The 26739-nt window shown below is 35.8% G+C and overlaps 1 protein-coding gene across 16 annotated transcripts in view; it reads right to left on the bottom strand.

The window, feature by feature from the left end:
* The window catches only part of Nek1 (NIMA related kinase 1), a 239241-nt gene that overhangs the window by 79009 nt on the left and 133493 nt on the right, over positions 1-26739 (bottom strand). For 15 of the 16 annotated variants that reach the window (XM_074054990.1, XM_074054995.1, XM_074054992.1 and 12 more), the window contains 4 exons: positions 16914-17045; positions 14497-14562; positions 14146-14374; positions 3730-3882 (listed from right to left, as the gene is read on the bottom strand). In XM_074054990.1, coding sequence (XP_073911091.1) covers positions 3730-3882; positions 14146-14374; positions 14497-14562; positions 16914-17045 — 580 coding nt within the window. Of the gene's footprint in view, positions 1-3729; positions 3883-14145; positions 14375-14496; positions 14563-15686; positions 15777-16913; positions 17046-26739 lie in introns of those variants that run through there. The other variant, XR_012441543.1, reaches the window with a different exon arrangement.

Genomic DNA, 26739 nt, shown 5'->3' with positions numbered 1-26739 from the left:
TTCATGCTGATGCTTGGTGCATATACATTTATCTATTTCTTGATAGACAGAATGTTCCCTTTATCAATATGAAGTGCCCTTATTTGTCTTTTCTGATTAATTTTGGTTTGAAGCCTATGTTTGTTTGCCAGGGAGGTGCATTTCTTATAGGCAATCATGGTTGGGTCTTGCTTTTTAATACAATCAGCCAGATTTGTGAATTTTGATTGGACAGGTGAGATCATTAACATTCAGAGTAATTACTGAAAGATATGTTGTATTTCCTGTGACGTTGTTTTTGTGATGTTTGTTTCCTAATCTTCATTTGTTAATAATGTCTAATGAGGTTTATTCTTTCCTGTATCTTCACAGTTGTGTTTGTTTTCCTCTTCTGTTTGTAGGATTCCTTTAAATATCTTCTGCAGTGCAGGCTTAGTGGTTATGAATTACTTTAGTTTTTGTTTATCATGGAAAGTTTCTATTTCTCCTTCAATTATGAAGAACAGCTTTGATAGGTACTGTAATTTAGGTTGGCAGTCATTTTCTTTTTGGCCTAAAATAAAACTTTAATGCTGTCATTGATTTCAGAGTTTTTTTTGTTGTTGTTGTTGAGAAACCTGGTTTTATTCTGACGGGAGTTGCCTTTATAGGTCACTTGGTGCTTCTCTCCAGCAGCTTTCAACATTCTTTTCTTGTGCTCTATCTAAATGTAACTATAATGTAAGGTGGGGAGTTTTTTTTTTCATGGTCTTGTCTGTTTAGTGTTGTAAAAAGCCTCCTATACCTGGATGACTACCTCTTTCCTAAGATCTGGTAAATTTTCTGCTATTATTATATTGGGTATGTTTTCTGTGCCTTTAGCTTTCACCTCTTTTTCTTTTATTTCCATGATTGAAAGGTTTGGTCTTTTAACGGTGTCCCAGAGGTCTTCAATATTCTGTCATTTAAAAAAAAATTTTCTCACCATTGTTTGAATGTTCTAATTCATCTACCTTGTCTTCAACGCATTATTTGTCTTCAACTTTATCTAGTCTATTAACTAATTTTTAAATTTGCCTTCCTGAATTTTTCATTTTCAGAATTTGAACTTGATTCTTTTACAATTTCTAAATATTTACTGCATTCCTTTTTCAGGTCCTAAATTGTCTTCCTTACTTCGTTCAGCTGTTTATTTGTATTCTCTTTTACTTCATTCAGATGTATATTCATGCCTTGAAATTTCTTGATAATTCTTATAATTATTCTTTTGCATTCTTTGCGATTTCACCCAATTCACTATTAGTAGAGTCTATAATTGTAGAGTTGTTGACTTTTTGAGGAATCACAGTTCCTTGGTTTGTCCTAGTTCTTGTGTTTCTGCTTTGGGATTTATACATTTGCAGCCAAATCATTGGCTGAGGTTTTATAATCACCTTTTTTTTTTTTGGTAGTACTGGGGTTTGAACTCAGGGCCTTGTGCTTGCTAGGCAAGCACTCTACCACTTGAGCCATGCCCTCAGCCCTTGGCTGAGGTTTTAAACATCTGTAGTCTTTTAGTTGAAGTATGGTCAATGTTCAGGCAGGATGCAGTAGTGGCTCAGTGAATAGGGTGTGTAGCTCAATAGCCAAATGTTCATCCCACATGTTCAGGGAACCAGGTCCAATCCACAGCACCACTCAAAGAAAAGAAAATTGGATGGAATCTCTTATAGTTATTAATGTACAGACTGGTGTCATATGTAGGCTAAGGGCAGGGCCAGCCAAGGGTCAGTTGTGTGCTTCAGAGCTGCTTTCACTTTAGAAGCTTCCTTTCTGCATATACTGGGAGTCACTACTGGCTGCAAAGGTTCCCTCTTGTCCCACAGGACCTCCATGGGTAGCAAGTGTCTAAGAATAGGGGTGTCCACCAAATGCATAGGAGAGTATACGAGGAAACAGGGCACTGAGTTCTGGACTGGAGGAGAATCAGCCATTGTGCCTGCCAGTCACAGCACTTTTATACCCTGCACAGCAGTTAACAACCCCATGGGACCATGGGAGGGAGGAGGCTCAGGCAAATACATGATCCACAGAACCTGGTCTCAGACCTCTCAGTTCCATCAGGTAAAATTCTTTACATAACTAAGAATCAGAGGTTGAGCACTCCACCAGCCATGAGTTTGGAGCTCTTTTTCTACAGTGATCCTCAATCAGCTGGGCTCACTCCTTGTCAGAGGTGAGGATACAAGCTACTCCTCATTGTCCAAGCTCCCAGAAGTTTAAAATTCTCAGCAGGTCCAGGTCAGACCTTCCCTCTTTCCACTACTCCTTTTGTGGCCATCTTTCTTGCAGACATTGTGACAGGGTGTCCTCAGGGTCCCTGAGCCTTAATTGCCCCTTGTTTTCAGGTCCTCCCAGTAGCTCAAACTTCATCACTAAGCCACCTCTCAGGATGGTGCTGGGCTATGGCACTCTGAGATATGGGGAGTAACAAAGTACTTTCTTCTTCATTGCTAGCCTGCTACACAGGAGTAGTCACTGTTACATCAAATTCCCACACTGGATTAAAGACTTGTGGGAAGAGTGGGTTTCTCCTGAGGCTGAGTCTGCCAGTCTGTCAATTGGGTCTCATGGCTTACCTGTGATTATAGCTTTCACTTGCCTCCACCCTCAGGATAGAAGCCTGGAACAGCAGACTGTTTCCTACTTTTTTCGTTGCCTTTCAGCTCTACAGCTATCTTGTCACCTCTTTTGTGATTCCTGATAGTCTTCTACTCTTCCTGTCGTCAGAATGTAGTCTTTCCTTTTATTACCCTGACTCTTGTCATTCATTAATTCAAACTGAGGAAGTTCTCATTTAAAACCTCATGTAACTTCTTTATCACTATTTAAAAAATGTTTTAAAGCCTGGAGGCATTTTTCATTAGTTTGACATACAACTGCAGAATTTCCTGATATGAGTGTGAACAAATGAATTACCTATCTATACATTGAACTTTTGCCATTTTTTCTAACAAATTGTTATATGTACTTCTTTATTTAAATTATTTTCCTTATGCATAGTTGTAATACCAATATTCATAAGTATCATGGTTGTTTTCCTCTTGCCTCATGCCAATGCTCCCTCCCCTGCCCTAGAACAATATCTCTTAAACTTGCTGGAGATTTCATTTAGACAATTTAATTTCTGAATCTACTTCAAAAGACACGACATCAGCTGGGTGTGGTGCTACATGTCTGCAATGCCAGCTAATCGGGAGGTAGAGACAGGCAGATCACAATTTCTAGGCCAAACTGGCCAAAGTTATGAGACCCTGTCTCAGAAACAATGCAAACAAAAGGACCGGGGATATGCTTAACATATGCTTATATGTACTTATATGTACATGCCAAGCATGTGTGATAATATAATCCTGGGGCTAAGACCTAGTACCACAAAAAGAAAAAAAGGTATACCATTAATCTTAGCACACTGTTTCTATATTGTTCTTCATGGAAAACATTATTCTGACTTTTCCAGCTCCCTAATGCATATTTCCTATTCCTATTATTTTTATTTTTAGGTCCCGGCTAGATCCTATCAGGTCAAAACTCAACACTGCTATTTAGGACAACTTCCCAGAAAATAAAATCATTCCCTATCTTATAGAAAATTATAAACAAAAATTATAACAAAAAGACTTCAAATAATTCACTTAAAATGGAAACCTCTTAAATCACATTATTCAGTTACTAGTATGACTTCTTTTAATATGACTTTCTATAGTTAGAAAATAACTAGTTTCCACTTACCACTTCTAATACTTGTGTTTTCCAATAGTTCTGTCTGAAGTTGTAGTTCAGCTTCTCCAAGTATCTTTAGTACTGAATCTGTAGGGCTTTTCCCCCAGACTTTTCTTGGAGATCCACTAGGATCTAATTTAATAACTTCTCCCACTGTCTGTTCTGTAAGAAAAAGATATGAGGAAATAATTTATTAAGAGACCATAATAATAGTTCATTGTCTAGCAGATATGAGGTATTTGTCCAATTGAATGCTTCATGAGAAAAAATTATATCAAAAAGAAAACAAATTGTAAAAAAGTATTTCTAAATAAATTTGCCTAATTTTAGCTTATCTATCATAAGAAGGTAAATGAAGGAATTCATCCAAGATGGTAGCAAGAGGGAGGAAGCAGAAAGCCTGTCTCCTAAAGTGAAATCTTGGAGAGATGCTGGAGACACACCTTGCAGGCAAGGCCACAGAGAAGAGGCAAAACTCTGCCCCCTCCACACCTCCAGCCAGCGCAGAGAATCTCCACTTCACGTTAAACGGAGAAACCAGGAGGGCCCCCGGGCTGCCAGATGTCCGTGCCCAGACGGCTGGGGAAGACGCAGACAAGGTGAGCTAAGCGGTACGTGGTACTTCCACAGACAACCCTGGGCCAGATCAGCATAGACCCCTGGACAGACCGACCCCCACCAAGGGAAAAAAGAGAAACTGAGTAATAAGCAATAATAACAATAAAGACACATAGCAAAGAGGGTGAGGCGCCCTGAGCACCAAAAGTGGGGGGAGGGGAATCCTTCCCAGAACTGTAAATAAACAAGCCGGGCACACCGGAGAGGGCAAGAGCTGTGGCGCACACCCAGCAACCAGGAGCAGGAAAGCTTGTGAGAGTGGCAGAAGGAGGAAAACTCCACAGGAGAGGGGGGAAGACCCACCTCCCATGTGAGCTGTAAACAAGCACACTGGATGACAGGAGCAGCAGCACCGCCCAGCAATCAGGAGCAGGAAAGCTTGTAAAAGCAGTGGTGGGAGGAAAACTCCACAGGAGAGGGCGGAAGACCCACTTCCCATGTAAGCTGTAAATAAACACGCAGGCCTGAGAAAGCAGGTGCAGTGTCACCTCCCTCAGTGTGCTTGGAAAGGGGAAAGCCTGTAGCAGAGGCTCCCGTACAGGAGAACTCTGAGTAAACAAAGCCTGCGGGGGCCAGGTGAGTGCTAAGCCCACCCCAGGGATCTGCATAAATAAAGCCTCCAGCAACAGCAGGCTGACAACAGCAGGCAGGCAAGGCACAGCCGCAGATACCATTCACAGATCTGTCTCCAGACTCTTTTTTCTCTCTCCCTACCTTTGATGAGAAAACAACCGAACTATACCTGCATGCTGAAAAACTTACTGAAACGGTATTGCATTTGAGCTTGGGACATTTTGTGGGGTTTTTTTTTTTTTTTTTGAGCAGTTTTGTTCTACTTTATGTTTCCTCTTTGATGAGACAACTACAGAATAACATCTGAGGCACCATCTCCAGGATTGGAGGCTGAGGGACAAACACCAAAATTACTAAGATTGAAACTTCATTGCATTTGAACTTGGAGGGTATTTTTTTTTAATTTTATTTACATATATTTTTTTTCCTTTCATTTACTTATTTTTCATATTTATTGTTATCTTTATTCCTTTTATTTTTAATTTTCAATCCTCTGTCTCTCTAATGCCTTTTCAGCTTATGGTTGATTAGTACACTGTCTCTCCCTGTTTATATCTTTCAAACTTTTTTTGTTTTTCTTTGTTTTGTTTTGTTTTTTTCTACTTGATTGTTTTTCCCTTTTCCTTTAAATTCTTTGCTTCCATCCACTCTCACCCTTCCATTCTAAATATCACTAGTGCTATTATTACAGCCAGAAAATACTTAATTGCACACAGTACAGGGACAATAACAATACTAAGGGCAATGACGGGAAGACAGAAAAAATAGGGACACCAGTTTCCCCGCAGCAAAAAACTAGTACAGAAACAAGAGGCAAATGAAGAACACAGATACTCAGATCCAGACTCCAACAAAATGAAGATAAACTATGCCAAAGAACGCAATGAAGCACACAAGAATAATTTAAAAGAAGACTTACTATAGGTACTGAATGAGAATTTTATAGAGATGATACTGGATGGGGTCAACCAAAATGTACAGGAGACACTCAAGAAATTCCAAGACAACAAAAATAAAGAATTTGAAAAAGCAAAAGAAGAAATAAGGGACACCATAGAAGCACTGTATAAACACCAAAGTGAAACAGAGAACACGATTAATAGAGATAAATGAACTCAGGAAAAATACACAACATTAAAGAGGAAACGACCCAGGATATGGAAAACCTCAGGAAAAAGAATGAAACAGAACTGCAAAACAAAACGAAGGCTAATCCAACAGAATAGAACAAACAGAAGACAGAACCTCAGAACTCGAAGATGAAATGGTAATTAAAGGAAAAACCGAAGAACTATTAATTAAACAACTCAAGACCTGTGAAAAGAAAAAGCAAGAACTCAACGACTCCATCAAAAGACAAAACTTGAGAATCATGGGCATCGAAGAAAGAGAAGATGTGCAAGCGAAGGGAATGCGTAATATATTTAACAAAATAATAACAGAAAATTTCCCAAATCTAGAGAAAGATATTCCCACACAGATGCAAGAGGCCTCCAGGACACCAAACACACCAGATCAAAATAGAACTACCCCACGACATATCATCATTAAAACAACAAGTTCAGAAACTAGCGAAAGAATATTGAAATTTGTAAGAGAGAAAAAACAAATAACATACAAAGGTAAACCCATGAAAATCACAGCAGACTTCTCAACAGAAACATTAAAAGCAAGAAGAGTGTGGGGTGAGATCTTCCGGGTACTGAATGAAAATAACTTCAACCCCAGGATACTCTACCCGGCAAAACTATCATTTAAAATAGATGGAGCAATAAAAGTCTTCCATGATAAGCAGAAACTAAAACAATATGTGACCACAAAACCACCACTACAAAAGAATCTTCAAGGGATTCTGCACATATAAAGTGAAACCCAACTTAACCATGAAAAAACAGGCAGCACCAAACCACAGGAAAAGAAAAAGCAAGACAGTAGAGAGTGACCTCAACTTAGGTACACACAATCAAACCTTCAAACAACTAAGACAACTAAATGACAGGAATCACCACATACCTATCAGTACTAACACTTAATGTTAATGGACTTAATTCACCCATCAAAAGGCACTGTTTGACAAAATGGATTAAAAAGGAAGATCCAACAATTTGTTGCTTACAGGAGACCCATCTCACCGACAAAAATAAGCATAAGCTTAGGATGAGAGGCTGGAAGAAGATTTACCAAGCCAATGGCAGGAGTAGCAATACTTATCTCGGACAAAATAGACATCAAACTTACACTGATCAAATGAGATAAAGAAGGACATTCCATACTAATAAAAGGGGAAATAGACCAAAAGGAAATAATAATTATCATATCAACCTATATGCACCCAATGTCAATGCACTCAATTTCATCAAACATACCCTGAAGGACTTAAAAGCATATATTAACTCCAACACATTGGTTGTGGGAGACTTTAACACCCCATTATCATTAATAGGTAGGTCATCCAAACAAAAAATCAATGAAGAAAACCAGTATCTAAAATATATAATAGATCAAATGGACCTACTTGATGTCTACAGAACATTTCATCCAACTTCTACACAATATACATTCTTCCCAGCAGCTCATGGAACCTTCTCCAAAATAGATCATATCCTAGGGCACAAAGCAAGCCTCAGCAAATATAAGAAAACAGAAATTATACTGTGCATACTATCTGATCGCAATGAAGTAAAACTAGAACTCAACAACAAAAGTAAAGACAAAACACATGCAAACAGCTGGAAACTGAATAGCTCATTACTTAATGAAGAATGGATCATCGATGAAATAAAAGAGGAAATTAAAAAGTTCCTGGAAGTCAATGAAAATGAAAACACAACCTACCAGAACCTATGGGACACAACAAAGGCAGTCCTGAGAGAAAAGTTTATAGCCATGAATGCATATATTAAACAGACTGAAAGATCCCAAATCAATGACCTAATGATACATTTCAATCTCCTAGAAAAACAAGAACAAGCAAATCCCCCCAAAAATAGGAGAGAAATAATAAAAATAAGAGCTGAAATCAGTGAAATAGAAATAAAAAAAAAACCATCCTAAGAATTAATGAAACAAAAAGTTGGTTCTTTGAAAAAATAAACAAGATCGATAGACCCCTGACAAACCTGACTAAAATGAAGAGAGAAAAAACCCAAATTAGTAGAATCAGGAATGCAAAAGGGGACATAACAACAAACACCATGGAAGTCCAAGAAATCATCAGAGACTACTTTGAGAAGAACGAAAAGTTATCATTCGCTGGTAAATGGATGGAATTGGAGAACATCATTCTGAGTGAGGTTAGCCTGGCCCAAAAGACCAAAAATCGTATGTTCTCCCTCATATGTGGACATTAGATCAAGGGCAAACACAACAAGGGGACTGGACTTTGAGCACATGATAAAAGTGAGAGCACACAAGGGAGGGGTGAGGATAGGTAAGACACCTAAAAAATTAGCTAGCATTTGTTGCCCTTAACGCAGAGAAACTAAAGCAGATACCTTAAAAGCAACTGAGGCCAATAGTAAAAGGGGACCAGGAACTAGAGAAAAGGTTAGATCAAAAAGAATCAACCTAGAAGGTAACACACAGGCAAAGGAAATGAATGTGAGTCAACTCCCTGTATAGCTATCGTTACCTCAACTAGCAAAACCCCTTGCTCCTTCCTATTATTGTTTACACTCTCTCTTCAACAAAATTAGAGATAAGAGCAAAATAGTTTCTGCTGGGTATTGAGGGGGTGAGGGGGAGCGGGAGGGGACGGAGTGGGTGGTAAGGGAGGGGGTGGGGGCAGGGGGGAGAAATGACCCAAGCATTGTATGCACATATGAATAATAAAACAATAAAAATTTTAAAAAAAGTATGTAACTGAAACTTCCTTTTAACAATAGTATTTCTGGGTAAGTCATTTTAATGAAGTTTAGTTATCAAAAAATGAAGAATTATGACTTGAAGTTTGAGTCATTAGAACATTTGGTAGTAAAACATGAAGCATATAGGTACTGAGTAGTAATACAAAAGATATAATATACCATGGGATATAAGTTGTATAGACTTACAGTGATAGCCTAATACAAGTTGATGGAGCTTTATTAAGACTTATGCTCCATCATAAGAGGGACTGGTACTTAGTATGACCACAACATGATATAAAATTTTATGTACCAGTATCATGAAAGTAATTACATATAAATTGTCAAGTAATATTTAGTTTTGTACAACCAACATGATTACCAATAGGGAACTAACACTAAAAAGGATGGTTAAACAGAGTAGAGAACCCAGAAATAGCCCTATTACTTAAAGTCACAAAAACAAACATGCAAAAGCAATGTAATGGAGAGGAAAGTCTCTTTAACAACAAAGCTGAAATAACTGAATGTCCACACACACATAAAAAACCAAATCAAAACAAAAATCCATAAAACCAATCACTCTAATATAGGTAGAGAAAGTCCAGGTGGAGTCCATGTCTCTCTGAGCTGAGGAGACAGAACTGGGAGTCTAGGGATACCAGAATGTCTAGTTTGCAAGATAGAGGTCTGAAAAAGAGCAAGCTACAAAGAGAAAGAAGTGAAGAAAACTGTAAAGCCATTTCCTGTGTTCAGTTGAGCACAACATACTGCTATATGACATGTAAAGTCATTTCAGCAGTTAGAGAAGTCACCCAAAAGGAGAAGACGAAATAATGCTTGGAGTTTACACAGGACCAGAAATACTTTGAAGAGAAATACTTATAATTCACACGGCATCAGGCAAATTATTCAGGAACCTTGTTGGTTCAGTAAAGGAGAAAGTTTAGCCATAGACTAAACATTGCTCTGTTTCACTTAACAAAGCTTAAAAGTAAGACTAAAATGGCCAAGCTATTCATAAGCAATGAAACTGTGTCCCAGAACAAAGGTCAAGAATATTTATAGGAATATAAAGATATATAAACCCCCAAAATTAAAGGTGATAGTGCTTCATCCCCAAACAAGAATTGCCCAAGCATATACAGAAGAGAAAACAACATAAAATAAAGTGCAAAAAAAAAAAAAAAAAAAAAAAAGGCCAACCAATCAAAAACAACCTCCAAAAAAAGAGAGATGATGAGATTAGCAGACAAGGACATTCATACTTGTTATTAAAAGTGAATTCCCTATCTTCAACAAGACAGGGAAAACTTGAACAAGATTGATACTGAAGTTGGAGAAAGGAACTCCCCCCCACCAAAATAAAAACAACTGGAAAAAATATGGTCAAGAAGATTGATAATGTGATGACAACTATAAACTCATAAATCCAAAAAACTCAATAACAATTAGCATTAAACTAATGCTGGCTCCAATCTTACCTTACAAATATTAATTTAAAAATAGGTAAAACTGAACTCAAATAACTGAATTCTAGACAAAGTTCCAAAATAGTTATAGAAATTAAAAAATATCTAACACCCAATAAAGGAAAATTCACAAGGTCTTACATCTAATCAAAAACTGCAACACATGCAAAGAAGCAGAAGAATATGAGCCAAAATGAGAAGAAAAAAAGCAATCAAACTAGTAGGCAAGGACATTAATAAAGATTTTTCAAAGTTAAGTAGAGATATGGCAGATAGAAAACAACCACATAGAACTACTGAGATGATAAGAACCACAATATTGGAGGTAAAAAAATACAATGGATGAGAATAATAGTAGATAATGTATGGGAGAAGAAAAACTATCGTCTATTGAAGATAGATCAATATAAATCATCCAGAATGAAACACAGAAGAAAGGGAATCTGCAGAAAATGAAAAGAACATTTTAGGAGTACAAGGTAACAAGAGAAATTGGAGTCTGCAAAGGATAGAAGGGGGAGGAGACATACAAAAAATATTTGATGAAATAATAGCTGAAAATTTCCAAATTTGGCAAGAATTATAAACCCATGGATCCAAGGAAGCTCAGTGAATCCCAAGGAAATGAAACAGGAAGAAAACTACACCAAGGCATTTCATAATCACATTGCTCAAAACCAGTGTGAAGGAAAAATTTAAAAGCAGCAGAGAAAAAAGGCATGTTATATACAGAGGAACAAAGGACAGGACCTCCAGTCAGAAACAATGCCCATGAGAAGACACAGGTTGTATTTTTAGAACACTGAAGGACAAAATTCTATACCCAGAGTTGGCCAGGCATGGGTAAAACATGCCTGTAATCCTAGCTACGCAGGAGGTGGAGGTAGGAGGATCTAAGTCCAAGGCCAACAACAGGCCAAAATGCAAGACCCTATGTGAAGAACAACTAAAACAAAAAGGGCTGGGTGTGTGACTAGTAGTAGAGCATTTGTCTAGGAAGTGTGAGGCTCTGAGTTCAAAACTTAATACCATAAAAAAATTAAGGTAAAATACTTTCTCAGTAGACAAAATTTTTTAAAGAATGTATCACGTCTACTAAAAGAAATGCCATGCAATCAGAAAGAAAAATGTTTCTACATGGAAATAATATGGAAATTCAGATCTAAACAAAGAAATTAGGAGCATCAGAAATGGTAACTGAATGGGTAAATACAAAGTGACTTTTGAAAATTTAAATCTCTTTAAAAAACCAAGTTCTAATTCATGCTAAGATGGAGTAGGTATACACCAATCTATATTTCCTATTAAACATAGGTATAAAAATCAGGAAATGCATAAAGCAGGCATTTGAGAACTGTGAAAAAACAAAAAGCAGAAAATTCCAAGAACACCAAATTGGTAGTAAAGTACCCAGTGTCTCTAGTCAGTATTCAACACACCAGATCCCAAAAGTGGGCACCAGGTTGTAAAACACAGACAGTTCCAGGAAAAAAAGCACTCCTGTTTTAACTTAAGCAATGGAGAAGAGAAATTCTAATGCTGAGAATGTAAAATCTACATAGTCTTTAATTTTTTACTCTTTCATCTTTTTTCCTAGGTCACATAACTTTTCAGGGTAGTGGGAGGGGTAGTTGACAATGGGAACCCACAGGAGGCAAAACTAGGGAAGAGAAAGTTTCTTTTCTGTTGGAAAAATAGGACCAAACCCCATTTCCATTTTCCTCTAACTTTGGGCCACCTGCTTCCAAGTATGCAAGCAGAGCCAAATAGCTAATATCTCAGCTTCCTGGCCAAAAGACAAAAGAAAGAAATTCTAAGAAATCAGAAAAACCAGGTATCTAGTGAAGACAGATTAAAATTCAAGAAAGTGACTCCATAAAGTTGTTTATTCTTTCATTTTACTGTCTGTATCTGCATGTATGGATCTGATCCTGTTCAGACTTTGGAAACTGAATGAAGAGACTAGGTCCCAGACTAGACAGGGAATGATGAACACACTAAGATGATCAAAGAACACTGATGGACTTTGAAAAATGAACTGACACTGGAATTGTAAGCTGTAGAAAGAAGACAGGAACTTACAGCTTGACCCCAGCTGGTTCTATGTCCTGCTAAAGCATATACATGAACATTCTCCATGCGAGTAAACAAGACTCAAAGTTTCATAAGACAATCTTCTACATGTTCAGGATGTAATTAAAAATTATTTGGCATAAGAAGAAATAGGAAAATATTAATTATTATGGAAGAAAACAATCAACAGTCACTGTCAATATAACAGATGTGGGAATTATGTGACAAAAAAAAAATAGCTCTTAAGAAAGAGCTATTACGGGGCTGGAAGAGTGGCTCAAGTGGTAGAGTGCATGCCTAACAAGCATGATGCCCTGAATTCAAACCCCAGTACCACAAAAACAAATAAAGAAAAACACACAAAGAAATTATTATAAAAATGTTCTAGGAAGCAATCATGAGCATTTTTCACAACAATGACAAAATAGGAAGTCTGAGAAAAGAAACAGAAGATAAACAGAAAATTATGAAATTCAAATTTCGGTGTTTATAAATACAATTTAAATGGAAACAAAGCCATGCTCATTATACTGATGTTTTGTTCCACATTTGTCAAAGTTGAGAAGTTGTAACAAATTCCATAAGGCCTGCAATACCTAAAACACTATTGGTCACTTAGAGAAAACATTTGCTGACCCTCCACATTCAGGATAAGTCTGCATTACTTGCTGGAGTCATCGGGAGGACCCTTCATGGTCTGGCTCTGCTTAGCTCTTCAAGGCTCCCTGCTTGTCCTCCTTGAGTGTGGAGTTTGAACTTTACACATCCATTTGAATGATATCTCGTTCTCTGAGCTTCACATGATTTCTTACCCTGAATCCTGACATCGTCTTCCCAAAGCCTTCTTTGGTTTTTCTAACTACGTCTTTCCTTCAGCATAGCACATTTTCCAGAAGTCCTTTCCTTGGCCTCCCAAGATGGACTTATACCCTTGTAGGACTTACAGCAGCCTGTGATTGTTCCTGCTTATCACCTACAATTGCCTTTTTACTTGCCACCCTTTGCACTACACCTTGACATCCTTGACTACGTCTTAACCATTACCATATTCCTACTGCTTAACGGTAGGTGAAAAAGAATTATTAAATAAATAAACAAAATAAATGCTTTCAAATCCTTGGGCTTTTCTCCAATGTAAGAAAGAATTTGACAAAAATATTCTACCAAAAAATTACTTGAAATTAGATTTGTTCATGATCAGACTTCCTATTTAGAATATAAGCTCCACAAAAGTGCATGCTTCTGTTCTGCTCACTGTTTTATCTCAAGTGCCTAGAACAGTATAAGAAAATAGTGGGTACCCAGAAATTACTGCCGGATAGATGAATCATTAAGTCAGATATTTTCAGCACCCCTGCTAAATACCTCAGGGACCTTCCTGAGATTTTTCTCAAAGTTCACCACCTTGCTTCTCATTAAGAATTACTCCTAGAGACTGGTGGAGTGGCTCAACTGGTAGAGAGTTCAAAACCTGGTACTATAAAAAAAAATAGAAGACAAAATAACTACTCCTAGTTCAAATTTAAATATGGGTTAAAAACTCAACCGAAAAGAAAAAAAAGAATTCTTCCTAGTAGCAAATTAATATGACAGTACAAAGAACTAAAGTAATAAAATTTAAATATGGACCATAGTTCCCTCTCAAACTGTGGACTTTTGTATAAAAACCCTTGCTGTTTTGAAGACCGAGTCATTTTCTGTATTCTTCATGCTTCCCTAGGAGGAGGGAGGGCTTCTCCTCCAGGCTCTTCTTAGTCCTTCTAAGTGTTGGTTCCTTCAGCGGCCAGCCTGCAAGTTTACATGAATACTAAACCAAAATAGGATATTAACACGTTTATACTTACTTTCCGACGCAGAGAAGGACATATCCAGCATCACCTCATCCAGGGGAATCACAAGCTGACCTCCTACCTCCCACTTCTTGCGATCAGATGAAACTGATTTTTCTTTTTCATACTCTTTGGCATCTTCGTGAACAATCATCTCACAAGTATCAGAGTGATGCTGCTTTCCTTTTTCGTCTTCTTGAGCTTTAAGATTTTCATTTAACCTACGTAGTATTTCCCGTTTACTCTGGAAGAGTAGTATATAATATTATTTATATTTATATTAAATTTTTATTATTTATATTTACTTTAATATATATATGATTAAGAAAAGTGACTATCAGAGAAACTTTTGAAAATTCCACTTACTGAAATAGCATTGTTGGTCTTTTGCATTTCTTCTGAAGCTTCCTGGGTATCAGTTAAACTTCTGTCCTTTAAACACAGATAATTACAGAGTAAGAAGTATGTTATTTTAAAAGTCTACATTAAAATACCTGAGTTTTGTTCTCTTGGTTTTTCACCAAATTGTTCTTTGTGAACTCTTTTTATTCCTGTAAAATGCTAACAAAGCATCTTTTATTATCAGCAATGGCTCACATTTATATTATTAACTAATTGGCTTAATATATAGAAGGGCCAATTCTCAATTATTTGTCGTATTTGTGGACTACTGCTCCCACATACCTTCTTCCTCTTTCACATCTAATTTTTGGTTATTTAATGTCAATGGTAGAAATAAAGAGAATATTCACACACTTTGTTAATTAGAGCTACAGAAAGTCTTGATGGATAAAATAATTCAAGATAGGCTGGGTTATTTTGAAAAAAATAATGGCAGTACTGGGATTTGAACTTAGGGCCTTTGCATTGCCAGGCAGGCACTCTACTACTTGAGCCAAACACACACAGACCATTTTTGCTATAGTTAAATTTTTCAGATTGGGTCTTGCACTTCTTGCCAGAGCTGGCCTCAGACTGTGATTTTCCTACCTACAACTTCCACAGCTAGAATTACAGAGGTATACCACCAGGCTTGGCTTACTTGTTGAGATGGGGTCTCACTAGCTTTTACTTAAACTGGTCTTGAAGTGCAGTCCTCCCGATTTCTGCCTCCTAAATAGCAGGTATTAGAAGCATGTACCACTATGTTCAGCCTGTCTATACATTCCTGTTAAGCCCTAGTATAAGACAAATTGAAAATTGGCTTTCTTCGAAGTAAAGAGGGTAATAAGAACAAGTCTGAGTCACTTGAATTCGTAATAATATAAAATTTGCCTTCTAATTAATATAATGAAGGCAATCTAGGTCACCTAAACTTTTAAAATATGAAAGGAAACATTAGTAGTTATGAAGACTATGAAAGTGAAGGTTTTTTTGAAGCCTCAGAATAAGCAATTATCAAAGTTTTAAATAAGTAATGTTTATTAATTACAAAACAGTAAGAAAAACCATTTAGTTATGTGAATTATCTTGATTTTTTTTAATGTTTGAAAAAAATGAAGGTACAGTGGTCAGTTTTTAAATAATACACGTAAATGAGACAAGGAACATTGTACCCAGTACAGTAGTCAGGAATCAGAAAGATGAGCAGCTACTTGAGATGTAAGACTGGGGATCAGGAAGGAAGCCACACGTGGTGTCTGAAGCTGAAGTGAACAACGCAGCACATGTGAAGTTGTTATCAAACAGAAAAAGAGACAAAACCTACTTGAAGAACAATACTTTCTTAAATGAAGTTCTGGAGAGTGATCAGAAGCAGATTTTCCTATTGTTTTATTATTCAAGATAAACACAAAGGCTGTAAAAAATTAGTGTAACGTCAATAATCTCCACAGTCTGCTAAAACTTAGTGAAACTCAGTAAGTGAAAGGCAAAGACATCAATTACCAGGACGGGAAACGTGGTCAATGTATTACAACATTAATCAACTACTTTCCGTCTATCTGCGCAAACTGAGGCAGAAATCCCACATCATGAGCAGAAAGGTTTCCACTTCACAGATTCCTGACACACCCTCCACGTTTAAACCTTTTGCTTGTCCATGTTTCTTTGTTTTACTATCTGTGTGTCAGATAGAGATTCAGAAGTAGAAGGTAAAAGAAGTAAATTGATGAGCTAAGTGTAATTACACTAAATCTTCTACCATCTACTATATAAGAAAATTTTGAGTAAATGTGAATGTGTGTTGGATGTAATTCTTGAGTTAATTACTTTAAGAACCAAAGAGATATTATTTTTAAAAAATGTGAACAATGTTAATTATGAGGGTGGGATATAGAAGTGTTCACTATTTTCAGTTGCATTTCTCTCTACATATTTTATTTGTTCAATATTCTTTTAAAGTAGAAAAGAGAAAAGAATCTTTTTTTCTTTTTGGTGGTACTGGGGGGGAAAAAGTCATTTTAATGTATAGTCCCCCATCAGTTTTTGTGTTGGATGGGTTCCAGGACCTCTATACCCCCTCTTCTATCAAATGCATAGATGCTGAAGTTTCTGATATACAAATGGTATAACAATGCATGTCAGTAATAAAAATAACATCATTTTCAAATATTTTTTATCTGAGGTTTGTTGACTATGGATGTGGAACCCTCAGGAACCTCTGAGAGGGCTGGCTATATACTGTATATACCAATACTCAGAGTAAGCCAAAACAATCATAAGTAATTTTTTTCACCACAAAAACCAAAGGGGACATTAGCAATTAATGTATTTTCATTAAACTTAATTTCCTTTTAAATAATCATTTGACTTTGAGGAATTATAAACTTTAGGAAACTTACCATACCAACTTCTTTCAAAGCTGAAGTCACAGAAATAACAGGTCTCATCTGTTGCTTTGGTGGCGAGCCACCTGCTTCATGCTGTCCCAAAGGCAAAGATGTATCAGAACTCTTTCCTCCTTTAGTCACCAACTATAAAAAAATAATTTAATCAAATACGTTGGCAATCTTACACTTGCATTAAGTATTTACAAAGCTACACAATCACCATTTATCCACATTATATACAGTGTTTTCTTTTTTTTTATTATTCATTTATTTACATGTGCATACATTTTTGGGTCATTTCTCCCTCCTGCCCCCGTTCCCACCCTCTCCCCCCTACCTTCCAGGCAGAACATGTTTTGTGCTTTTCTCCAGTTCCATTGAAGAGTAGAAATAAGCAGTAATAGGAGACACAGCATATTTGCTAGTTGAGATAAGGACAGCTATACAGAGAGATTCCTATCATTGCTTTCATGTACAACTCAGTTCGATTCATCTCTAACTGATCTTTATACTGGTTCCTGATCCCCTTCTCATGTTGACCACTGTTGCTTTAAGAGTGGGGACATCAAATACTTTCATGTACTGGGTTTTCTATCTAACTCTGTACCTCCCATATATATTCTCCCCTTGTCATGTGACCCAAGTCCTACAACATTGCTGTATTTGCCCTAGATCTAAAGTCTGCATATGAGGGAGAACATACGATTTTTGGTCTTCTGAATCTGGCTAACCTTGCTCAGAATGATGTTCTCCAGTTCCATCCATTTACTTGCAAATGAGAAGATTTCAATTTTCTTCATGGCTGAGTAAAATTCCATTGTGTATAAACACCACATTTTCGTGATCCATTTGTCAGTAGTGGGGGATCTTGGCTGTTTCCATAGCTTGGCTATTGTGAATAACACTGCAATAAACATGGGTGTACAGGTGCCTCTGGAGTAATCTGTGTTGTATTTCTTTGGGTATATCCCCAGGAGTGGGATTGCTGGATCATATGGCAGACCTATGTTTAGATTTTTAAGAAGCCTCCAAACTTTTTTCCACAGTGGTTGCACCAGCTTGCATTCCACCCAGCAGTGTACGAGGGTTCCTTTTTCCCCACATCCTCACAAACACCTATTGTTGTTGAATACAATGTTTTCTTATTCCTCAATTATTTTTTTGAGCAAGTCATTATGATAGGTGCTGAGGACATGGCAGTGAATAGCCTTATTTAACCATAATCATGTGTCATATAGTCCTAAATAATTGGCTTCCAGCGCATTATCAATGTCTTAAAAAATGATCCTCAAAAAACAAAGTCTTCTTTTTTTTTTCCCTTTTTCCTTTATTATTCATACGTGCATACAAGGCTTGGTTCATTTCTCCCCCCTGTCCCCACCCCCTCCTTACCACCCACTCCTCCCCCTCTCTCTCCCCCCCCAATACCCAGCAGAAGCTATTTGCCCTTATTTCTAATTTTGTTGTAGAGAGAGTATAAGCAATAATAGGAAAGAACAAGGGTTTTCGCTGGTTGAAATAAGGATAGCTATACAGGGCATTGACTCACATTGATTTCCTGTGCGTGGGTGTTACCTTCTAGGTTAATTCTTTTTGATCTGACCTTTTCTCTAGTACCTGTTCCCCTTTTCCTATTGGCCTCAGTTGCTTTTAAGGTATCTGCTTTAGTTTCTCTGCGTTAAGGGCAACAAATGCTAGCTAATTTTTTAGGTGTCTTACCTATCCTCACCCCTTCCTTGTGTGCTAAAGCTTTTATCATGTGCTCATAGTCCAATCCCATTGTTGTGTTTGCCCTTGATCTAATGTCCACATATGAGGGAGAACATACGATTTTTGGTCTTTTGGGCCAGGCTAACCTCACTCAGAATGATGTTCTCCGTATAGATACCACATTTTCTTAATCCATTCGTCAGTGCTGGGGCATCTTGGCTGTTTCCATAACTTGGTTATTGTGAATAGTGCCGCAATAAACATGGGTGTGCAGGTGCCTCTGGAGTAACAGTCTTTTGGGTATATCCCCAAGAGTGGTATTACTAGGTCAAATGGTAGATTGATGTCTAGCTTTTTAAGTAGCCTCCAAATTTTTTTCCAGAGTGGTTGTACTAGTCTACATTCCCACCAACAGTGTAAGAGGGTTCCTTTTTCCCCGCATCCTCGCCAACACCTGTTGTTGGTGGTGTTGCTGATGATGGCTATTCTAACGGGTGAGGTGGAATCTTAGGGTGGTTTTAATTTGCATTTCCTTTATTGCTAGAGATGGTGAGCATTTTTTCATGTGTTTTCTGGCCATTTGAATGTCTTCTTTTGAGAAAGTTCTGTTTAGTTCACATGCCCATTTCTTTATTGGTTCATTAGTTTTGGGAGAATTTAGTTTTTTAAGTTCCCTATATATTCTGGTTATCAGTCCTTTGTCTGATGTATAGTTGGCAAATATTTTCTCCCACTCTGTGGGTGTTCTCTTCAGTTTAAAGACCATTTCTTTTGATGAACAGAAGCTTTTTTAGCTTTATGAGGTCCCATTTATCTATGCTATCTCTTAGTTGCTGTGCTGCTGGGGTTTCATTCAGAAAGTTCTTACCTATACCTACTAACTCCAGAATATTTCCTACTCTTTCCTGTATCAACTTAAGAGTTTGGGGGTCTGATATTAAGATCCTTGATCCATTTTGAGTTAATCTTGGTATAGGGTGATATACATGGATCTAGTTTCAGTTTTTTGCAGACTGCTAACAAGTTTTCCCAGCAGTTTTTGTTGAAGAGGCTGCTATTTCTCCATCGTATATTTTTAGCTCCTTTGTCAAAGATAAGTTGCTTATAGTTGTGTGGCTTCATATCTGGGTCCTCTATTCTGTTCCACTGGTCTTCATGTCTGTTTTTGTGCCAGTACCATGCTGTTTTTATTGTTATTGCTTTGTAATATAGTTTGCAGTCAGGTATTGTGATACCTCCTGCATTGTTCTTTTGACTGAGTATTGCCTTGGCTATTCGTGGCCTCTTGTGTTTCCATATAAATTTAACAGTAGATTTTTCAATCTCTTTAATGAATGTCATTGGAATTTTGATGGGAATTGCATTAAACATGTAGATTACTTTTGGGAGTATCGACTTTTTACTATGTTGATTCTACCAATCCATGAGCATGGGAGATCTCTCCACTTTCTATAGTCTTCCTCAATCTCTTTCTTCAGAAGTGTATAGTTTTCCTTGTAGAGGTCTTTCACATCTTTTGTTAGGTTTACACCTAGGTATTTGATTTTGTTTGAGGCTATTGTAAATGGAATTGTTTTCATACATTCTTTTTCCGTTTGCTCATTGTTAGTGTATAGAAATGCTAATGATTTTTCTATGTTGATTTTATATCCTGCTACCTTGCTATAGCTATTGATGATGTCTAGAAGCTTCTGAGTAGAGTTTTTTGGGTCTTTAAGGTATAGGATCATGTCATCTGCAAATAGGGATATTTTGACAGTTTCTTTACCTATTTGTATTCCTTTTATTCCTTCTTCTTGCCTAATTGCTCTGGCTAGGAATTCCAGTACTATGTTGAATAGGAGTGGAGATAGTGGGCATCCTTGTCTGGTTCCTGATTTTAGAGGGAATGGTACAAAGTCTTCTTACTATTCATTTTTAATCCTTAGTTTAATTTTAATCCACTACAACATTTGATGTAAAAAAGAAATGCTTCTGCAATTTCTGAAAGTTTTGGTATAATGTCCTTAAAGTTTGAACATTAGTCATCCAACATAAGAGCCCTTATTAGAAAAATGTTAACATAAATAAGAATGGAAGGAGTGACAGGTACAGGAAATAAGATCTGCTTCACTGAAAATATCATGATATCTTCATGTATGTTTGTTTTCATTGTGGTTTTGCCATTTAGACTCTTTTTAAATCTTAATTTTGATTTATCATATATTAATAATAAAAGAAATCTCCATTTTTTGGGGGCAGTACTAAGGTTTGAACTTAGGGCTCTGTGTTTGCTGGGCAGGAGCTCTACCATGTGAACCATGCCCTGAAACCTAGACTCTTAAATAATATGAAGATCTGAAATCTTGAATAAATATGAGGAAGGAGCATTTATAGGAATGCTGATAGTAACATGCCATGAAGTCTGCTCCCTACTTGTTCTTCTACAAACCAGTAAACAAGACTTTCTGGGAAGTATACATTTCAAACACAGTATATAGTGAGCATCCTCTAAGAATAAAGTGGTAATACAGTTCTATTATTTAAGCTTCCAGATTTTCTTTTTAAACTAATATCTATTTTGTGCCCCCAATGGAAACACTGTTCAAATCACACAGTTCAACATTACTGAAAAAGTATAATAATGTTCTATGCACATATGAATAAAAGAAAAAAAGTATAATAATGTTCAAGCTCACACAACCAAGTAGTCTCATCTTGAGAGATTATGTAGAAAAATTCTGAGTGTTTTATTACCATGGAGTATATAGTCAAAAGCTTCATAAATTCTAAAGATATAAAAATAAGCTCCAACATTCCAAATAACAGCATTTTTAGAGTACATTAAAAAAATTTCTAAATAATAGAAACATTAAGAAAACTCTTAATATATTGTTGTTCTGAATGTTATCATTTTTAAAGCCTCAATTGCATTATACCAATTCTCTTAAAGAATCGATGTGATTTTTAAAGAAAACAAGTTTACAATATTTTATCAATAAAAGACTTAAGTATCTGTTAGTGTCAAACACAATTCTAGATAATATCCAAAATGAATAAGACTCAATGGTTTCTCTCAGAGGATTTTAAACTAGAAGAGAAAGGGGAATAAATAAATTAATCAGGAGGTTACAGAGAAATAAAACTAGAGATGTGTACTAAATGACCTGAGGTAAAATAAAACAAAAGCAAAATCAGAGAAAGAACTAAATGTGTAATCGCAGGTGTGGGGCTAATCAGAGCAGCCTTCATAGTGTAGCTAATGTTTAAATAGCCATTTACTGTTCAAGGAGGCCATAAAATACAGTTTGTACTAGGATACTTCTACATTCAAATCCACAAACTCTCACTTATTAGTCTTATAATTTGTCCTCACTTGGCCTTTCCTCAGTGTGCACATGTAGGGAGACAGGAAAGAGGAGGGGAGAAAAGAGAGAGAGAGGAAGGAGAGGGAGAAAGCACACTTATATGAGCACTTGTTAGACTCTTTTTTTTGTGGTACTGGGGGTTGAACTCAGAGTCTACACCTTCAGCCACTTCATCAGCCCGTTTTTTATGATGTTCTTTTTTTCGAGATAGGGTTTCAGGAACTATTTGCCTGGGTTGGTTTCAAACTGCAGTCCTCCTGATCTCTGCCTCCTGAGTAGTTAGGATTACAGGTGTTAGCCACTGGTGCCCGGATTTTTCATTATTTCTTACCCAGTCTGAACCTCAAACTTTTTCTCTCTAAAATGGAAATGCCGTACACTCATTGTCTCCTTGCTGTAGAAATTAAACAATGTGTGTAAGGCACATTGCTATGGATCTTGTAAATAGTAGCAATTATTTTAACTTAGCTTCTATTAAATAAGGTTGTATTTGGCTTTAACACCAAAAGTCTAGTTTTAGTCTCTAATGATTTAATTTGCAAAAAGCAAGTTTTTGACCTTTCAAATGCAGAAAAAAACAAAAACCTCTCATCTGTGCATGATCAGAGCTTAAATTTAGGTATTGCATAAGATGGTTTTAGGATAAAAAAGTTGACAAGAAACAGAACCCTTGAAGTCAAATACTTAGTATTATAAATTCAAAGAACACTAAGATTTTAAAAAGACAAAAAACTTAATTGTATGAATTAAACAGGAAATAACATGGATTTCATCAAACTAAAAATAGCATCAACTTCCCTTCTCAGCCTATATTACAATTTTCATTCAACTTTTAAAGATCATCTTAAAAGTCATTTCTTTTTATTTACTGTGTGTGTGTGTGCGTGTGTGTGTATGTGTGTGTTTGTGTGTGTGTGTGTGTGTGTGTGTGTTACTGAGGACTGAACCAAAGACCGCACAAATGTTAGGCAAACACCCAGCAGTTTGAGCCAAGCTCCAGCCTGTTTGTTTGTATTTTGTTTTGTTTCTGAGATAGGGTCTAGCTAATTTTGCCTAGGCTGGCCTCAAACTCAAACATCTTCCTATTTCTGCCTCCTGAGTTTAAAAGTCATTCCTGTGGAGGCTCATGAGTTTGAGGCCAACCTGGGTTGGGTTATGTAGCAGTTAGTCTCTGCTACATAGCAAGACCCTGTCTCAAAAAAGAAAAAATAAATAATAAGGAAAGGAGATTTTTACAAAAGCTGGGTATAGTGGTTCCTGTTGAGGCAGGAGGATTGAAGTTTGAGGCTAGCCTGGGTAACATAGCAAGCTCTAGACTAGCCTCTGCTACACAGTGAGACCCTGTCTCAAAACAAAACAAAACAAAACCCTCATTTTTGGAATTATTGGGCAGATATCTATAATAGAACATTAAGGAAACTCTCAAAAGAAAAAATAATCACCCATATAATCACTGCTCTAACTCAACTAATTATGCTTCATTCATCCATACCCTTTGAAATATTTTTCAGGCTATGGATATAGCTTAGCGGTAGAATGCTTGTGTAATACGCACAAGGCCCTGAGTGTGATCCCTAGAAACACACACACACACACACACACACACACACACACACACACACACACACACACCTGTCTAAAATTATAAGCATATGGTCTCAGAAAAATTTTTTATCTTTTTCTTGGAAGAAGTTTTTAAAAACCTCTAGAGAATACTTAGCAGATTTTATCCTCATTAAAAAAATGCCAAAAAGTGACATAGGAATTGAAAATCCTTTATCTTGATTGTATATTCTTAGGTAAGTCATAAATTATATTGAATAGAGGTATTTCTATATTGATCTCAACCTTAAGAGAAACATAAAATAACAGAGACAAAATAAAAGCTATGTATTGTTAAGAATACATAATCAGAATATAGACCAAAAATAATCAGATTCAGTACAAGTGATTATATGAAGGTAGGAAAGGTCACATTAAGCTTTCTCCACATTAATCATAGTTGCATCTATAAAAGCAAATCTTTTCTTTTAGTCAACATGAAGAAAGTGTTCATCTATTACTATTAAAAACTTAAAACTATTTTGCTCTCATCTACATGCTAATGACTAGAATATAGTCTATGATACAAAGTGTCTGATCCAATGTCTAAGACTAATTTAATGGCACTTTATAATAATAATCTTCAGTAGCTGTCAGCAAATGCTTACATAATATCAACATATGTACAGTGGTCTCTCCACTGACTAACCTATACTAAATAGAAAAGAATCTGAACTAAAGAAGAAGCAAAGAAAAGTCAAACATGAAATGTAAACCAATGAGCAACAACAAACAGATCATTCTATTAACTTTTATAATCAATAACAAGACTTAGTTATTGAAAATTTAAAGGTAGCTCACAGTAACTATGAAGACATGGTGGGCTGGGACTTGGCTCATGTGGTACAGTGCTTGGCTAGCAAGTCTGAGACTCTGAGTTCAAATCTCCCTTGCACAAAAGACATAGTATCATCGTTATAAGCCAAGGTCATACATAACGCTAACTTAGTAGAACCTGGGTATTGTATGCAAATATCATATATATTACTTATGACCATGACCTTTAAACTAGCTGTTCTGTGTTAACCAGGTCTTATGACAGAAGACAATAATGTGCTTTTGTCAAAGGAAAAAATATTACACTGAGCTTTAATTCAGAAAACCAATATGACAAAACAACACAAAAATAAAATTTAAGAAAACTAAAAAAATAAATTTCACATAGGACAAAACTACTTCATTTTTTTTAAACAAAATTGATCACATGGCTAAGTCTACAATATTTCCTTCTAAGCATAGTTTTTCAAAATTCAATCAGTTTTAAATGTAAAAATTTGCAATAAATAAACTATTGACTTAAAAGTTTCATAAGTCAGGCTTTAAAAAAATGCTTTAGAGTTTTTCCCTATCCATTTTCTCACAAGATTAATAAATTTAAGACATTTCTACATTGCTTAAAAGTCTCCAAAAATGTTTTTAACTAACACTGTAAAACTGTTCGAATTTCATGTGCCAATTTTACTGTGTGCTAAAAAATAAACCAGCAGTGCCACCAAATGACAAAACTGAAAAATTCACAAAAAGGGAGGACAGGTTTATCAACACATAAAACTAAGAGTTAACCTACTCTTGAGGCACAGGGCAATAAGTATTATTTCATTTTTATATGGATTTAATGTATATTACAAAAATAATTAAAATGTAATGTGTATTACAAAAATATAAAAACTATAAAATATTAAAAGTATGTAAAATTACAAAAATATTAAAATTTAAAAGGTCATTTTAAAATGAATAAAAACAATTCATGTTTATTCACAGGTGAAAGAGTTAAATACAATTAAAAATGAGCCCATCATATTCAAAATACTCTCTGACCTAACCAAGAATATTCCTAATCCTACTTTTCACTGAATTTATTCATGAATATGAATAAAAAATTCATATTTTAATATATAATAATTTCATATGTAGTTGTAGACAGTCTAAAGATATATATGACCAAAATTATCAAATTTATATATAATGTCTTAAGACCTTCTTTTTGAAGAATGCAGGTTGAGCATTTCTAATTCAAACATCCAAAATGCTCGGATTTATAATGTTTTGAGCATTGAAATGACAGCCCAAGTGGAAAATTCTACACCTGACCTCATGTGATGTGTTGTAGTCAAATACATAAAATTATTTAAAATATATTGTATAAAATTAACCATCAGATATGTGTACAAGGTATATATGAGACATGAATTAATTTTGTGCTTACACTTGGATCCCAATCCCAACATACCTCATTATATATATGTAAATATTCCAAAATAAAGAAGAATCAGAAATACTCTGGCTCAAGTATTTCAGATAAAGGATACTTAACCTGATTCCCATAGCATAAAGGTATTTGTGTGTGAACAATGTTTCTGAACTAGTATTGGTATAATACTTTTATAAGAAAGCCTATGAATAAAAGTAGACAGAAGTGAAAAGTGTGTTACCCTGGAGGAAGTACTGTAGACAAAGAGAAATAGAAATGAAACACAGGTGAAAGAATTAAATACAATTAAAAATGAACTCATCATATTAAAATACTCTCTGACCTAACCAAGAATATTCCTAATCCTACTTTCCATTGAATTTAGATTTTTAAATACATTCTTTTCTTTTAAAAATTTAATTGAATCTATTTTCCTTACCTGTTCTACTTATAATATGAACATACATATTGCCTTTCTGGCTGAGAAAAGCAATACTATGTAATTTGGAAAATAAAAAAGACCTATCATCATATATTTAAGTTCCGTTTAGTACTATAATTTTCACCATTAAATACGGCAAAGAGAAAATTACATAAAATTAGGTATACACTGCCAAAGAATCAGAATAATTAAGGTAGTGATTTTTATCCTTTGTTAGATCAGGTATACTTTTGAAAAGTCAAAGAAAGATATGAGGTCTATCTGGAGAATATGTACTAGCATTAGCATACATATAATAACATTTTTAATTAATATTCCAGGGAGTTAATAATGGTATCTCCAACTCTGAATACCATGCCAACCATTCCTGAGTTACAGCAATGGTCAGTAAGTAAATATAGACATAAGAGTCCTCCATAAAACACAGAATATGACATATTAGACTTTCCATTTAAATCATTACTTGCTAAAATAACTTTAATCCATTTTATGTAGATTAAGTTATAGTTAAGTACTTACACCATGAAGACTGATTTTTCTAGATAA

Source organism: Castor canadensis, chromosome 14, assembly GCF_047511655.1.
Source record: "Castor canadensis chromosome 14, mCasCan1.hap1v2, whole genome shotgun sequence".
In the NCBI taxonomy this organism is placed as follows: Eukaryota; Metazoa; Chordata; class Mammalia; order Rodentia; family Castoridae; genus Castor; species Castor canadensis.
This window is presented reverse-complemented; position numbering and strand designations above follow the sequence as displayed.